The sequence below is a fragment of the Ursus maritimus genome, unplaced genomic scaffold (genome assembly GCF_017311325.1).
Source record: "Ursus maritimus isolate PB19 unplaced genomic scaffold, ASM1731132v1 scaffold_4, whole genome shotgun sequence".
NCBI classification, from domain to species: Eukaryota; Metazoa; Chordata; class Mammalia; order Carnivora; family Ursidae; genus Ursus; species Ursus maritimus.
In genome coordinates this window covers 50,619,629-50,637,435 of record NW_024426552.1, presented here as the reverse complement: position 1 = coordinate 50,637,435, position 17,807 = coordinate 50,619,629, and the positions used below count along the sequence as shown (strand labels likewise).

Below are 17,807 nucleotides of genomic sequence, written 5' to 3'. Positions count from 1 at the left end.
GCATACCCTAACCCTGTTAACCTCCTCTTAACTCCGTTTGCTCTTATTAGTTATTTCCATATTTAAGATGTTCTCCAGCTCAAGGTGAAAAAATAAAAATGTTAAATTTTAGAAGTTTATGCTAATGATCAGAATCAATAACAGCAAATAATCCAAATGACATTTTTGACTTTTGAATGCCATTGTAAGACTTTAGTCTAATTATTCTTTTAGATATTTGATTTTGTTTAGGCCTGATAGCAAGAGGAATTGTCTAGGACAAACTAAGAAATAAGGGCGGGAATCTTTTGTTTAAGGGTATCTCTAACAGAATTATCTTTTGGTAGTGAAGATGAGCCAACTTTGGAACTTTGGAAATGGAAGAGTCGCATTTTATCACTTCTATATCAGAGGAGTCAATACTCCTACTTATATCATCCAAATAAAAATTAAATGTTTGGTAGCACCTTTTATTTCATATTTCATTTAATTTTGTTCACCCATAAAGTTTCCATGAAATGGATTAACCTTTTTTTAATTTACAGGTAACAATATTAACAGGTGGGCGATTTGTGCAAGACTGCGTGGCATTTTAAAGTTCTAGCTGAAATTCAGATATTACATATAGAAAATATATGTGGATGAAGTCAGAGTATATATTTAATTATATGGTTATTTTTTTAATTATATGGTCATTTGTTTTTTTATAATCAGTTGGCTTTAGGACTTCAGTTTGACAGCCACACTTGAAATTCAAGTGTATCCCTATCAACAAAAATACCTAACTGTTATTATATAGGATTAAATAAGTGTTTTCCTGATCTTCTACTCAAGAAGTTTTATGTACGTGTATTAAATCTGCATTTCTATACAGAATGGAGATGGTAATGATTATGAGGAATATTGGACACATCAGTAAGAGGTAGTTAAGTTAGAATAGTTCAGTCTTAGAAGTGAAACCCGAGCCAGAGAGTAAGTTCCAGGTTTGTTGTTTGTTGTTGCTATTTTCCCCAACAAATGCCTTTATCACACATCAGAAGTAGAGACCAGTAAATGGCCTGAGTGATCTTGGGATGGGGATTAGACCTGTAGAAGAAGACACAGGAGGAAGAGCTGAGGGACATGTCGGATTGTAGAATCTATTTGGAAAATAATGTAAATCGGTAGACTAAAGATGACTGGCCACATGCCTTTGTCACAGCTCGGCTTTAGAGGCATTTGTCGTTCCTCTCTATGTAGGCGAATTCTGATACTGCAGAATCACAGTCCTTTAAAAGGCCATTAAATATTCAAATATTATATAGAGGTAGAGATATAATTTAAAGGGGAAATAATTTTAGATCTACATTAAATCAATCTATTTGCTTCTCTTTATTTTCAGAAGGGAAAAAAGGGCCAACTTTCTATTCTCATTGAGTTGATAAATTTTGACATCATGAATTTTTAATGTCTCATCTAAGAATTTAATTATGAGCTAGGGTGTGAAGCATTGTGTTAGGTGTCTTTTCTCCTTAGACTATCAAATAGGAAGGAAAAATGGTGATTATTCAAATATATTAAAAGTGGCCATTTGTGTAACCATCTACTAAAACTGCCTACTAAAAATGTTTACAAATGTTCATTAAATTTTGCCAGCAATGAAAGTTAATGCAAAGTTTCAGTACTCTTAATTACAGAATTGTTCATAGAGCGAAAGGTTCAGCAAAGAATAATGCATTATTAATCTAAAGGGCACTGTTAAATTATCTACTCTTATGTGGGGATTTTACTATACTTCAGGGGAACTCAGGAAAATAAATAAATCATGGTAAATTTAGTCCACATAATTAATAAAAATGAAATGTTCTTTGTTTCTTCACATACAAATATATCCTCCATAAAAAAATACTTTAACTAAGTCAACTTACAGATAGAGTAATGCTTCACCACGAATTAGTTTTTACCTTGAGAGTACAGTATGAATTGTGCTTAAGCAAGATCTGCTTTCAGGTATATTCACGAAGCTGTTGAGTGAGTGCTTACCTGGAAGTATTGAGAAGTTCAAGGTTATTGCTGCACCACACACACGGGTTTGGCTGTCTCTCCTGAGGGTTTTCCGTATACCCTTTCAGTATCTAATAGTTCACTCATTCCACATCAGATCCATCCTTTATTTAAACATATCAGGAATGTGGTAATTTTAAATATTAGTAATTAAAGCACAAGTCAAGGTCTAATAGTGATGGTGGGCTGTTGGCTGTGTCAGAATTCTCTTTTTCAGGTAATGAAGGACGCAGGGAGAGAGTTGTGGAAGAAGAGTGCTCAGAGGGGCAGAGGTTTTATTCAGCAGTCTGCTTTGTGTGCTCCTCGCACAGAAAACTGTGTGTGCAAACAACCAAACAGATGAAGTGCTGTGTATTCATCCTCTCTCTCTCCATGTGCGTGTGTGCGTGTGCGCATGCGCGCGTGTAGTCTGGAACAGGAACTGTGGATAGTTCTGCTTGAGTCTGTTTTGTAAAGGACAATAACCAGATCAACAGAGCATTTTTATCGTGCTGTTTCGCTAATTCTCAGAGAGTGTAATTTATCCGAACGGCCATTGTGGAGAGTTAAAGATCCTGTGGCAGCTCCCGATCTAAAGTACTGTGATACTGTGATGCACATAGTTTACCTCAGGAATTCTTTCTGTTATGTGTATGATCATTTTTGGATCATGTTTATTCCACAACGTTCAAATTCCTGACCGTGTGAGGCTCCATGGCTTTTTGGGTAGATTGTGATCTTATTAAGAATCACTGGCTACGTTAAAGTCAGTTTATTGTGACTACAGAGTTTCTCCTTTTTCTCTTCTAATTTAGTAACAATTGAGTTTTTTTTTTTTTTTTTTGCCTTATCGCAGGGTGAGAGATATAAAAAAGAATCATGGAATTACTAAAAAGAAGACAAGGTTCTTAAAATTGTCATGTAAAATTATGGGTAAATTTGTTGACCTATTTTAGTTATTTGGCACCTTGAGAAGCAAAAGAATTGGTAGTTTAGCAATGTCATGACAATATTCAGGCATATCTGAGGTATTGTCTAGAAGATTTTGTGTAGCCACTCAAATTTATTTTAAGAAGCCTCGGGTGCCTGGGAGGCTCAGTCAGTTAAGCATCCGTCTCTTGGTTTCAGCTCAGGTCATGATCTCATGGGTCATGAGATCAAGCCCTGCCTTGGCCTTCCTGCTCAGTGGGGAGTCGGTTTGAAGATTCTCTCCCTGTGCCCTGCCCCCACTCTCTGTCTCTCTGTCTCTCTCTCTCCGTAATACATACACAGACCTTAAAAAAAAAAAAAAAAGCCTTTACAGTGGGGACCATAACTCCCCTCTCCTAAAGTGTGGTCTGTGCATAGTGACTTCCTTGCAGAGAGTACAGTATGGACAGGGGGAGAAAATGGAGTAACTCGACAGGGAAGAAACCTTGACAGATAGTACCTTAGCCATGTAATCAAGGTCAGCATCAACAATGATGAGTCATATTGATGGTGTGGACGTTGATATGATGTGGTTAGAATATTACTTGACCTTTGTCTTCCTTCCAAAGCCCCATAGCCCTCGTCTAATCCTGAGAAAAACACCAAACAAACACCAATTGTAGTTAATTAGAAAAAGCCTTACATAATGTAACTAAGTATGGATGTGAAACAAATCTATCACCCTCTCTCAGATAAAGACAGAATGACTAAATCTTTGTCACTGTTGCTACAGCTCGAATTAAATTGTCAATTGTTGACATTGACTGCTCTTATAAAGGTGAGTAATGTTAGGGGGAAACACTCTAAAAATACTAGTATTAGGAAACAGATGACTATCAAAGCATAGTGGGTATAAAAATCAAACCTAGATCTCCAAAAAGCTAGTAACTTAGCCTTGAAAAGGAAATTGCCTGATATTTCATAGCAGAATATTGTTTACCTTGGTAAGGCTATTTGATTAATTAGCATGTTTTTTATATGAAATCACAATCAGGTTATGTCACATTAAAAAAAAAATTCCAAAATAAAAAATGTTACATATATACAAATCAAAGTACTTGCTACTGGCTTTTCGATGCCATTTTATCTAGAAGACAAAGTAGAAAACCTTTAGTAGCAAACAAAAGCATTTAGCTCGAGGATTTCTTTTCCATGTGAAGTCCTGGGGAAAAAACAATTTGGCTGTTTTTATTTTAAATACACATTTTTATTTTTTAAACCCTGCCTGATATAATTGGTTTGTACGAAAGTAGGCTATGCACTGGATATATATTTTGTATAGAACAAAATTACTTCTAAGTTCTAGAATATACTATAAATCAAGGATTTAAGAAAATTTCATAGTATAGAAACCAAGAGCGATGGGCATTACTGCACTGTGTATTTCTGGTTTCCTCATAAAATGTGGACGAGCTTCTATGGGAAATGTTTGCATTTGATTGTTCTTAAACTATGCTTTTGCTCTTCTTTTTTCCTAGGCCTTGTCTGCAATATGTAGGAGAAACTTACCCCTTTATTCTTTACATAGTACTGCCCTTGAGGAACAATGTGAGCACTTTCAATCTATTAATCAGAGTAAACTGAGTTTAACAGATGTTCAATGGCAGACACCTTCTCAAACCAAATGTCTTCCTTAAGAACTGAAAGGCATACACTTTACACATGAAATCAATATCCTCTTTCTCCTTCTCTATTCTAGTGCACTGACAGGCAAAATTCACCAGTCACGTCACCAGGATCCTCTCCCCTTGCACAGAGAAGAAAGCCACATCCAGATGCGCTCCAGATCCCACATCTAAGCCTGCCACCAGTACCTCCTCGCCTGGATCTAATCCAGAAAGGCATCGTTCGGTCTCCCTGTGGCAGCCCAACTGGTTCACCAAAGGTAAACTGGTTTTATTAGAAACACAGATGATGTAAGTGACACTTATTGATTGCTCAGGTTCCTTTGAATTCCATTACTTGCATTTCTTGTGCTCTTGACTGTTTTGAAGAACTTTGATGTGTTTCTCATTCTGTCTATGGTGAGCCCACTATCCTGTTTCTGCTTTATTACTGTAAAAGTTACAAAATGATTCAGAAAGAGCATATGTCTGTAATATCTCCCTGGTTTGCAAAAATGCATAGAAGAGTAAATATAGCTATTCCGTAAAATGGATTTAAAAAGTCATTATATGTATTAAAATGAATTGTATGCCCTTATCAAATGATATTTTATGCTCATTTTCATTGTGTCATGACAAGAAAAAATGTTATGGGAGTATATTTGCATAAGGGCTTACGATGTGATAAATTATCACCCATGTTTCAAGGTGACTCAGAAGAGGGAATTATTTGTAGAGTATTTTTATACCTAAAGGAATTAATTACAAAGAATTACAATATTTGCAAAGTAATTACATTACTCTTTAACATTAAAGACATAATTCTAACTATGTAAATCTATGCCCATGGTTTGTTTTAATTTTGTGAGGACTTATTTTTCCAAATTTGATAAGCGCATATTTTGCTTTATTAATTATAAGACTGAAAAAGTTAATTCCATTGATAATATGCTTTAGAGTCTAAAATGAGTCAGAACCACAATATTTTAGTAGTATTTAGTAGTATTTGATTGTTCCCGATTACAGTAACTTGGTTTTAAAATCAGATTAAGATTTTTTAGGGTTGCATTTAGTTAGAATTATGTAAACATATAGCACATTCCTCTTTTCTGTAATATTTTCTAACCATAAAAGCGCAAAATCGTTCATCAGATGAACCATGTAAATAAAAATAAAACCATGACAGTCACATAGATTCAGTTCAGGTGCATGTACCTTCATATTTCCAAATGGGAATTAAACAGATTTTTTTCATTTTAAGGATCCATACACATTCAGATGAGTTCTACAAATAATGACGCTCTATTATTTATGATTTCCCACTATTCTGGTAATAACTGGTAAAACACAGGATCAGAGCAAATTTGCCCCTTATCAGTTGCTTTATGTTGCGGTAGCAAATATGAAAATGGCAGAACCAACACTTTCATTCTTTCAGAGAAACTACAAATTAAGTTGCTCTTTCAAAAAGTAAAACAACAGCAACTTTGAGTTTCCTTTATCTCTCCTAAATTGTGTAAAGGTGCAAATAAATTAAGGACTAAATATTATTTTTGGTCAGTCAAAATCATCACATAATTTTGATATTCTGCTACTTTTTCTTGTATAGTCTTTATAGTCTTTAACATTCAGGTTTATGTATTCGTTTACACGGAAAATTCTAATGAGATATATTTACATAAGCTTTTCATTAGTTTTTAAAAATGTCAATAATTGATGATAAAAAGAAACATTAAAAGATGACACAGGAATCTAATAAAATTCCACTATGGCTTAGAAAACAAAAGTGATAATAGACCAGTCTGGGAATCGTTTTCTCAGTGTATGATACAACTTCTAATTTATTTATTTTTTCCATGGTATCTCTTCAGTCTTCTCCTTGCATGGTGAGAAAACAAGATAAACCACTCCCAGCACCACCTCCTCCCTTAAGAGATCCTCCTCCACCTCCACCTGAGAGACCGCCCCCCATCCCACCTGACAACAGACTGAGTCGTCACTTCCATCACGCGGAAAGTGTGCCTTCCAGAGACCAGCCAATGCCTCTTGAAGCCTGGTGCCCTCGGGATGTGTTTGGAACTAATCAGTCGGTGGGATGTCGACCCTTAGGGGATGGCTCTCCAAAGCCCGGAATCACAGCAAGTTCAAATGTAAATGGAAGGCACAGTAGAATGGGCTCTGACCCTGTGCTTATGCGAAAACACAGACGCCATGATTTGCCCTTAGAAGGAGCCAAGGTAAGAAATAAAGCAGAAGCTAAACAATCTTCTCAAACTCTTCTGATAGGAGCTAGTATAATAGGTTGGGCAGTGGTTTTTTGTTTTTTGGGTTTTTGTTTTGTTTTGTTTTGTTTTTTTGCCTCGTGTGGCACTTCCCTGAAGGTCTTTAATTATCTCCAAGTTATAAATAATCAGAAGCTCATTAAAACTTAAAAGAAGTCGGGAAGAAGGTTCTAAGTAATGATTTAATTTTAATGTGAAGACACTATAGATAATTTGCAGGAGATTTATTTCACCTTCCCTTATTTCATCTGCCAAAACCTTTTCCTATTAATAACTTGTTGGTGGGAGAATCAGCACTGTTGTGTTTTTTGGGTTTTCTTTTTTCTTTTTTAACTCACCTCGTTCTATCTAATCTGAAAAAAGTTGATTATAGCGTATCATAAATTGGCCATTGGAATTGTTGCCAAGGACAGTGACCTTGTGCATCCAGGTAAAATGAACTTCTCCCATACATTAAGATACCACTTCCAGGTCACTCTTACAGAGCAAGCTCTTTCTCCATAAAACTGAAAGAGACTCACACGTTTGAGCTCTAACTTGAAAGATAGCACCACTATCATTTATAGACCCAGGAAAGAATTTAAGCTCACAGGGAACCAAAGAGGCAGCAGCAGAAATCATTGAGGTTAGAGTTCTTGGTAGGCCCTTGGCAGAGCTGTACTGTACTATTTTCTCGTATTTGCTTCCATGATATTTTTGGCTCTGAGATCAGATGGTTGCCATCTTCCCTCAGCTGAAGGAGGCTTTGCCTCCTTTTGAAGACTGTAATATTAAAGTGATGCCTCTATGCTGATCTTTACTTGTTATTTTAGGAGAGTAATCAATTCCTTCAAAATAACAGTTTGCAGTTGGTAAGTTCACCATATATTCAAGAAAAAAAGAAATATGAATTTTGACATGTCTTCAACTTCTCTGTGTGTGTGTGTGTGTGCGCGTGCCCACGCATATGTGCACGCACGCACATGCTTGTGTGTCAAGGTTAAGTGATGAGGAAAACTTTGTATAATAATATTTAACTTCAGAGATTCTAGGGTAGCCAGGATCTGAAGAGTCAAAATTTCTATTGTGGCATTCAAAACAAAGGGGGAGGAGTGGGGGGAGTTTGCCATGATTCTTAGCCAGTGACTCACCTGGGTACCTTCGTATTTTAAATATATCATCTGTTTTAAATATAAAGATCTCTAAAGGTTTTCCCCAAAGTCATCTAAACATGTAAATGTAAGAAAAAGTACTTTAAAAGCATTTTTATAATGTTTTCTGAAAATGGAGTGTTATCTTCCTCAAATGTATATTTCTACCACCTAGAATCTGGATTGGAGGGATCTGCCGGGTTTTTTTTTTTTTTTTTTTTTTTTTTCCATTAACCTCTATAACTTTTCATTCATACCTGGCCATACTTGTCTTGAGAAGAGTGTTGGAATGAGCTCTGACATGAATTGACTGGTTATGTTTCGCAACATACTACAATTTATTTCTTGAATGGACTTTGGAGATACTTATAATAATTATCTTAGCTAATTCATTGAAGACCTCTTATTTCCAGGTTCTTTTACATAATATGTTATACAGTTTTAGCACTAATATAAACCCTGCCCTTCGAAGCCCTAGAACACTGGCTGTTAATTTTTGTATGGAAGGTTGCCATTTTTTAAATTGGGGTTATAATTTTGTAGGTTATAGGTATGAAATTTTATTATGTTAACTATAGGTATAAAATATTAATAGTGACTTCAATTTTAAAGATTCCTTTAAATGTTTTCTATGTGAACTTTTGTGTCCTGATCATTGATGCATATTAATGTCCCAGAGAACATTGAGTAAATTGCACAATGTCTTTTAGTGAAATCTGGATTTTAATCTTTTTTAGTTCTGGCTAATTAATCCTCATTAAGATTCTTTAAGGTGTAATCTCATGTCGTGTGTATTAATAATGCAATGTTTATATTCTCAAAGTTAATTTCATGTTACAATCAGACATAAAGTTTTAACCAAAATTAGACTTCTAAGATTTATACTTCAGTCTAGTTGTTCAACTTCTATGGTGGATTATAAAGAAGGATTTATATATAGTTAATGTAATAAGTAATGTAAAACAGGTGTCTCCTCTTTTTCTCTTTTATTATCTTTATAAAGGAACTTCGGTAGACCACAAGGTACATCATAATTTACATACAGTGGAAACAGCCTAAGTCCTCTTCTCATTTCACTGTTGGGAACCCTAAGAGGCTGGCTTTCACTAACATCTGACAGAGGATGGGGTCCATCTGGGATCCTGTGGTTCTCAGTGTCTGTGATCCTGCCTTGGAGTTTGTTTCTCACCTTACGTCTTTATAGTTCCTGCATCCAAACTGGTTAAATTTCACATTCGTAAGTGCTTTCTGTATGCAAGACCCTCCTCGTGTTCAGGATAACCAGAATCCCAATGTTCTCTCCCCTTCCAAATTTAAGAAAGTGTTTTTATGGCAGAGAGCTCCTTCAGGCAGAAGGAAAACAGACAAGGCAAACCTGGTAGCTGCATTTTAACAGGACTAAAAATCTTACCAGCACAGATCAACCAGGCTCTGGAATCAGAACGAAGTCTTCCTGTTCTAGAATTTACTTTGTGGAGCTGAGCAACGTACTACATCTTTGCCCCAACTCCACTTCTTTTTCTTATCTTTATTTTAAATGAATAGGAAGATTTATTTATAACATAAAAAATATTTCCTTATTCTTTTTTAAATTCCAGTATAGTTAACATACAGTGTTCTATCAGATTTCAGGTGTACGATATAGTGATTCAGCCCTTGCATACGTCACCCTGTGCCCCTCACCGCAAGTGCACTACTTAATCCCCATCACCTGTTTCCCCTCCATCCTCCCACCCACCTCCCCTCTGGGAACCACCTGGTACGTCTGGTAACCATAGTTCAGAGTGTTTCCTGGCTTATCTCTCTTATTTTTCTTACTTTATAAAATGGAAGAATAATAGTACCTTATCTAGGAGAATAGTCACCCTCCAAATACCTAAATCCTCCTACTCCTCCGGTCTGGAATAAAACCAAAAGTAACAGCTAGACATGAAGGAGCCGTAGAAGTTGTAACAGTTGTAACAGTTGACATTTTCATTCAAAATAGTCGTCCTATTTTTTTTTTTTTTTTTTTTTTTTACAGATTTAAAGCCAAAATCATCCTCTCTTTCTCTTCTTTCTCTCTTTTTATTTAGCTAATTCCTAATGAGTACTTGGTAAGCACTTGGTTGCTGAGCTATACAGTATATAAGCTGGTGAGAGAAGCAAGAGTGTGGTGTGTATGTGCTGGGGGGGGCGAGGGCAGAGCGGGGAAGGGGCTTGGAAGAAGAGGACATCCATGATATACAAGGGGGAAAAACAGTTTTTAATGTATTTTTCCAGCACTGGCCTTCAGCCAAAAGTAGCATGTAATTTTCTTGTTTGAAATAGGAGTTTTTTTCCTCCTATTTTTCATGAGAATGCTGAATGTTACAATGTATCCTCACCCTCCATACCTGGTGTGTAGTTTTTAAAACATTTTATCATGAAAATAAAGGGGAAAGGGATCTAGATATTTGGGAGTTGATGTATCTTCACAAAACCCATCAGTCTCTCCAGTTGTAAGCAAAAACTTACTTGTGTGAAATAGGAACAACTATCGTTTAGACTTGTTTTCATTAGAGGGAATACTTCAAATGAACTATTAACTTACCATTTTAAAGATAAAAAAACTTGAGTAAGCACGAAATGCTTAAATTAGAATTCGATGTACCTGCTGGGGGATTCATCAAATGAACACCCGTGAATGCAGAGACAACTTGCTGTCCTTCACCGTGTGTCCTCTGTCACTGTGCCTCTTCCCACCATCCATTAGAGGCATTTGCCCTTTTTTTTGCATCTTCACTAGATAAATGGTAAGGGGAGCAAGAATAAATTAAATTCTAATTACACCATTTGCTACTTGTAGAGAGCTATGAGGGAAAGAGCCATTCAGCCCATCGTTAAAATGAAGTGTAAGAATTTTCTGTGACTTTCATTGACTCCCTTTTCTCTCCTCCCTCCCACCTAGCATCATCGCATTAGCTAAGGTAATACTTTACTTTTAACATGAATCTGCAAGCTAAGAGTTATTATTAGGTTTATTTGTCTTGTTTTATTGGTAAGAAATTTCTTTCCTGTAGTACTGTTTCCTTTCTCTGAAATTCCTGAATATTAGCCACATTAGAAACCTGCTCCTTTTTTTTTTTTTAACATTTTAAGATTTGTAATGAATATTCATCTAAGACTCATGGGTCACATTACACTTTTTTTTTTTTTTAAAGATTTTATTTATTTATGTGACAGAGAGACAGCCAGCGAGAGAGGGAACACAGCAGGGGGAGTGGGAGAGGAAGAAGCAGGCTCATAGCAGAGGAGCCTGATGTGGGACTCGATCCCGGAACGCCGGGATCACGCCCTGAGCTGAAGGCAGCCGCCTAACGACTGCGCCACCCAGGCATCCCCACATTACACTTTTGATGCAATGTTCCATGATCCTTATTTGCATATAACACCCAGTGCACCATGCAATATGTGCCCTCCTTAATACCCATCACCGGCCTATCCCAGTTACTCCCCCCTCCGAAGCCCTCAGTTTGTTTCCCAGAGTCCATAGTCTCTCATGGTTCATTCCCCCTTCTCCCCTTCTGTTTACCCCCTTCATTCTTCCCTTCCTTCTCCTGCCGATGTTCCTGCTATTTATGTTCCGTAGATGAGCGAAACCATATGATAATTTTCTTTCTCTGCTTGACTTATTGCACTTAGCATAATCTCCTCCAGTCCCGTCCATGTTGCTGCAAATGTTGGGTAATCGTTCTTTCTGATGGCTGAGTACTATTATTGTATATATGGACCACAACTTCTTAATCCAGTCATCTGTTGAAGGGCATCTCAGCTCCTTCCATGATTTAGCTACTGTGGACAATGCTGCTATGAACATTGGGGTGCATATGGCCCTTCTCTTCACTACGTCTGTATCTTTGGGGTAAATACCCAGTAGTGCAATTGCTGGATCATAGGGTAGCTCAATTTTTAACTTTTTAAGGGACCTCCACACTGTTTTCCAAAGTGGCTGTACCAACTTGCATTCCCACCAACAGTGTAAGAGGGATTCCCTTTCTCCACATCCTCTCCAACATTTGTTGTTTCCTGCCTTGTCAATTTTTGCCATTCTAACTGGCGTAAGGTGGTATCTCAATATGGTTTTGATTTGAATTTCCCTGATGGCTAATGATTTTGAACATGTTTTCATGTGTCTTTTAGCCTTTTGTATGTCTTCATTGGAAAAGTGTCTGTTCATATCTTCTGCCCATTTTTTGATTTGATTATTTGTTTCTCATGTATTGAGTTTGAGAAGTTCTTTGTAGATCTTGGATACCAGTCTTTTATCTGTAGTGCCATTTGTAAATAGCTTCTCCCATTCCGTGGGCTGCCTCTTAGTTTTTTTGACTGTTTCCTTGGCTGTGCAGAAGCTTTTTATCTTGATGAAGTCCCACAAGTTCATTTTTTCTTTTGTTTCTCTTGCCTTTGGAGATGTGTCATGAAAAAAGTTGCTGTGGCCAATGTCAAAGAGGTTGCAGCCTATGTTCTCCTCTATGATTTTGATGGATTCCTGTCTCACATCGAGGTCTTTCATCCATTTGGAGTTTATCTTTGTGTATGGTGTGAGAGAGTGGTCAAGTTTCATTCTTTTGCATATAGCTGTCCAGTTTTCCCAGCACCATTTATTGAAGAGACTGTCTTTTTTCCACTGGATGTATTTTCCTGCTTTGTCAAAGATTAGTTGCCCAAACAGCCGAGGGTCCATATCTGGGTTCTCTATTCTGTTCCATTGGTCTATGTGTCTATTTTTGTGCCAGTACCATGCTGTTTTTGTGATCACAGCTTTGTAGTATAGCTTGAAATCTGGCAACATGATGCCCCCAGCTTTGTTTTTCCTTTTCAACAATTCCTTGGCAGTTCGGGGCTTTTTCTGGTTCCACACAAATTTAAAGGCTGTTTGTTCCAGTTCTTTGAAAAATGTCATTGGTATTTTGATTGGGATGGTATTGAAAGTGTAGATTGCTCTGGGTAGCATAGACATTTTAACTATGTTAATTCTGATCCATGAGCATGGAATATTTTTCCACCTTTTTGTATCTTCTTCAATGTCTTTCAAGAGTGATTTGTAGTTTCTAGAATATAGATCCTTTACCTCTCTGGTTACATTAATTCCAAGATAACATGATTTTGGGTGCTATTGTAAATGGAATGAATTCCCTACTTTCTCTTTCTTCAGTCTCATTGTTCGTGTATAGAAATGCAACTGATTTCTGAGCATTGATTTTGTATCCCGCCACATTACTGAATTGCTCTATAAGTGCTAGTAATTTGGGGGTGGAGTCTTTTGGGTTTTCCATATAGAGTATCATGTCATCTGTAAAGAGACAGTTTGACTTCCTCTTTGCCAATTTGGATACTTTTATCCCTTTTTGTTGTCTGATTGCTGTTGCAAGGACTTCTAGTACTATGTTGAATAATAATGGCGAGAGTGGGCATCCTTGTCGTGTTCCTGATCTTAAGGGAAAGGCTTTCGGCTTTTCCCCATTGAGAATGATATTCGCTGTAGGCTTTTCATAGATGGTTTTTATGAAATTGAGGAATGTACCCTCTGTCCCTACACTTTGAAGGGTTTTAATCAGGAAAGGATGCTATATTTTGTCAAATGCTTTTTCTGCATCAATTGAGAGGATCATATGGTTCTTGACTCTTTTCTTGTTGATATGATCTATCACACTGATTGATTTGCGAATGTTAAACCACGCCTGCATCCCAGGGATGAATACCACTTGGTCATGATGGATAATCCTTTTAATGTACTGTTGGATCCTATTAGCTAGGATCTTGTTGAGAATTTTGGCGTCCATTTTCATTAGGGATATCGGTCTGTAATTCTCCTTTTTGATGGGGTCTTTGCCTGGTTTGGGGATCAAGGTAATACAGGCCTCATAGAATGAGTTTGGTAGTTTTCCTTCTGTTTCTATTTTTTGAAACAGCTTTAGGAGAATAGGTATTATTTCTTCTTTGGATATTTGGTATAATTCCCCTGGGAATCCATCAGGCCCTGGACTCTTGTTTTTGGGGAGGTTTTTGATCACTGCTTCAATCTCTTCATAATTAATCAGTCTGTTTAAATAATCAATTTCTTCCTGTTTCAGTTTTGGCAGTTTTTAGGTTTCCAGGAAGGCATCCATTTCTTCCAGGTTGTTTAATTTATTGGCTTAAAGCTGTTGCTAAAAGTTTCTAATAATCCTTCCTATTTCATTGGTGTTGGTCGTGATCTCTCCCCTTTCATTCATAATTTTATTAATTTGGGTCCTTTCTCTATTCTTTTGAATAATCTGGCCAGTGGCTTATCAATCTTATTTATTCTCTCAAAGAAACAGCTTCTAGTTTTGTTGATCTGCTCTACTGTGCTCCTGGTTTCTAATTCATTGATCTCTGCTCTAATCTTGATTAACTGCCTTCTTGTGTGTGGGTTAGGTCTGTTCTTTTGTTCCAGCTCCAGCTTCTTGAGGTGAGAATATAAAAACTGCATTTTAGATTTTTTCTATTCTCTTGAGTGAGGCTTGGATAGCTATGTATTTCCCCCTTAGGACTGCCTTTGCAGTGTCCCATAGGTTTTGGACTAATGTGTTTTCATTTTCATTGGTTTCCAAAAATTATTTAATCTCCTTCTTAATTACTTGGTTTACCCAATCATTCTTGAGCAGGATGCTTCTTAGATTCCAAGTGTTTGAGTTTCTTCCAAATTTTTCCTTGTGATTGAGTTCAAGTTTCAAAGCATTTTCGTCTGAGAATATGCAGGGAATAATCTCAGTCTTTTGGTATCAGTTGAGACCTGTTTTGTGACCCAGTATTTGATCTATTCTGGAGAAAGTTCCATGTGCATTAGAAAAGAATGAGTATTCTGTTGTTCTGGTGTGTAGTGTTCTGTATATATCTATGAGGTCCATCTGGTCCAGTACATCATTCAAAGAACTTGTTTCTTTGTTGATTTCCTGCTTAGGTGATCTGTCTATTGCTGAGAGCGGAGTGTTGAGGTCCCCAACTATTAACGTATTATTATCTATATGTCTCTTTATTCTGGTTAAGAGTTGACGTGTATCTAGCTGCTCCCCTGTTGGGGGCATAGATATTTATAATTGTCATAGCCACTTGTTGGATACATCCTTTAAGAATGATATAGTGTCCTTCTGTATGTCTAACTACAGTCTTCAGTTTAAAATCTAATTTGTCTGATATGAGAATTGCTACCCCAGCTTTCTTTTGATGTCCATTGGCATGAAAAATGGTTTTCCATCCCCGCACTTTCCGTCTGGATGTATCTTTAGGTTCAAAATGAGTCTCTTGTAGACAGCAAATGGATGGGTCATGTCTTTTTATCCAGTCTGCAACCCTGTGGTGTTTTATGGGAGCATTTAGGACATTCACATTGAGAGTGATTATTGAGAGATCTGATTTTAATGATGTCATGTTGCCTGTGAAGTCTTTGTTTCTATAGATTGTAAATTTCTGTTCTGTATCACTCTTGGGGCCTTTTTACTTTTATAGAACCCCCCTTAATATCTCTTGTAGGGCTGGCTTGGTGGTCACTAATTCCTTCAGTTTCTGCTGGTCTTCGAAGGTCCTTATCTTTCCATCAATTCTGAATGACAGCCTTGCTGGATAAAATATCCTTGGCTGCATGTTATTCTCAGTTAGAGCTTTGAAAATACCCTGCCAACCCTTCCTGGCCTGCCAGGTCTCTGTAGACAGGTCTGATGTTATTCTGATATTCTTCCCTCTGTACATAAGAATTTTCTTCCCCCTGGCTGCTTTCAAGACTGTGTCTTCGGATCTAATATTTGCAAATTGCACTATGATGTGATGTGTGTAGGTCTGTTCTCATTGATCTTGGGAGGGGTCCTCTCTGCCTCTTGGACATGAATGCTTGTTTCCTTTGCCAGATTAGGGAAGTTCTCAGCTACAATTTGTTCAAATATCTCTTCTAGACCTCTCTCTTTCTCCACCCCCTTGGGGATGCCGATGATTCTGACATTGGAACGTTTCACTGAGTCAGTAATCTCCTGTAATCTACATTCTTGAGATTGGATTTTTTTGAGCCAAGTTTCCGTTTTTACTTTCTCTTCTATCATCCCATCTTCCAATTCACTAATTCGTTCTTCTGCCTCATTTACCCTGGCTATCAGAGTGTCTAGTTTAGACTGCATTTGATTCATAGCATTTTTAATTTCTGCCAGATTCGCTCTCATTTCCACCCTTAGAGATTCTATATTCTTGTTAATATTTTCGTAATATTTTTTTCAAGCCTACACATCATCTTGACCATTGTTACTCTGAACTCCATTTCTCAAAATTTGGTTATATCCATATCCAAGTTCTGTGGCAGAGGCCACAGTCTCTGTGTCCTTTATTTGCTGAGGGTTTCTCCTCCTTGTCATTCTGATGCGGAGAGGTTGCGGGGATGCCCAGAGCCCAAATTATTGACCAGGACCCAGGCAGTGTGCACTTGTTTTATAGGGACCTTAGGTATGTGGGCTTCTTGATTTTTCAGCCTGCCTTCTGGGGGAGGGGCCTGCCGCTCTGATACTCAGGCAACTCTGTTTGGGTGGAGTCGCCCTGTCCTCTGCGAGGGGGGATGGGGATGGGCACAATATGAACTGGTATTTCTAGGCTTTTGTTTTCTGGCAGCTTTCCCTGGCAGTTTTCTGTGTCTCTTCTGAGAGAGCAGCAGCGGCCGTATCCTAGCCTGTCTCAGAACAGACAGATCGCAGTCTGCTCTCTACTGAGCTCTTCTGGCCACTTTAATTCTGTTTCCGTTGGTGCTGCTAAAAACCCCCCCGCAGTGTCCCAGGATGTGCGCCCCACAGCCACTCTCCCAGCCCTCCTTCGAGGGCAGGCATGTCTCTGTCCTTTGTGCTTCTAACACCACCAGCCACCCCTGGTTCCCGCGTGCTCCTGAGCTCCCTGTTTCAGTGTGGTTCATGCACACTCCAGAGCGCCAGTTTTCCATCTGGTTGCACGCGCAGTCCAAGCTCCCAGTTTCAGTCTAGTCGAGTGCACGCTCTGGAGCTCCCGGTTTTAGTCCAGTTCCAATGTGCGCTCCGGAGCGCGGGTTTTCAGTTTGGTCGTGTGCGCGTTCCCGGGCTCACGGTCTCAGTCTGCTCTCTCGCGGGTGCCGTCCGCGAGCCCGCCGGCTCCCCCGTGCAGGTGGCTGCCGCTTCCTGGCGCCCGAACGCGGCTCCCTCCCCCTTCCGTTTATCTTCCGATATCTGTGCGGGGTTTCACGGCTCCCCGCTTCATACCTCAATACTCAGCGCTGGAGATGTTCATTTGTAGAGATCCAGATGCATCATCCTGCGTCTCAGGCTGATTTCCTGGGTGTTCAGGGCGGTCTGATAGATATCCAGCTCGACTCGGGGGACTGGCTGAAAAAAGGGTCCCCTACTCCTCCGCCATCTTTTCTGCCTCTCCCAAAACCTGCTCCTTAGTAAATATTTTGTTGGCTAGATATTTATTGGTGGTGGTGGTTTGTTTTAATTAGCTGAGGTGAAAGTATTTTTGTTAAAATGTTTTAAAATATCATTGGAGGGGCGCCTGGGTGGCACAGCGGTTAAGCGTCTGCCCTCGGCTCAGGGCGTGATCCCGGCATTACAGGATCGAGCCCCACATCAGGCTCTTCTGCTATGAGCCTGTTTCTTCCTCTCCCACTCCCCCTGCTTGTGTTCCCTCTCTCGCTGGCTGTCTCTATCTCTGTCAAATAAATAAATAAAATCTTTAAAAATAAATAAATTAATTAATTAAATAAAATATCATTGGATACTTGAAACTTACTTCATATATATATAATATATATATTTTCTATATATATTATATATAAT

The 17,807-nt window shown here is 38.2% G+C and overlaps 1 protein-coding gene across 6 annotated transcripts in view; it reads left to right on the top strand.

Moving 5' to 3' along the window:
- Positions 1–17,807, top strand: part of CBLB (Cbl proto-oncogene B) — a 218,259-nt gene that overhangs the window by 149,854 nt on the left and 50,598 nt on the right. For all 6 annotated transcript variants that reach the window (XR_005832160.1, XR_005832159.1, XM_040621183.1 and 3 more), the window contains 2 exons: positions 4,670–4,855; positions 6,446–6,811. Coding sequence is in view for 4 of the 6 variants with exons in the window: in XM_040621183.1 (XP_040477117.1) it covers positions 4,670–4,855; positions 6,446–6,811 (552 nt within the window). In the remaining 2 variants the exon portion in view is untranslated. The remainder of the gene's footprint in view (positions 1–4,669; positions 4,856–6,445; positions 6,812–17,807) is intronic.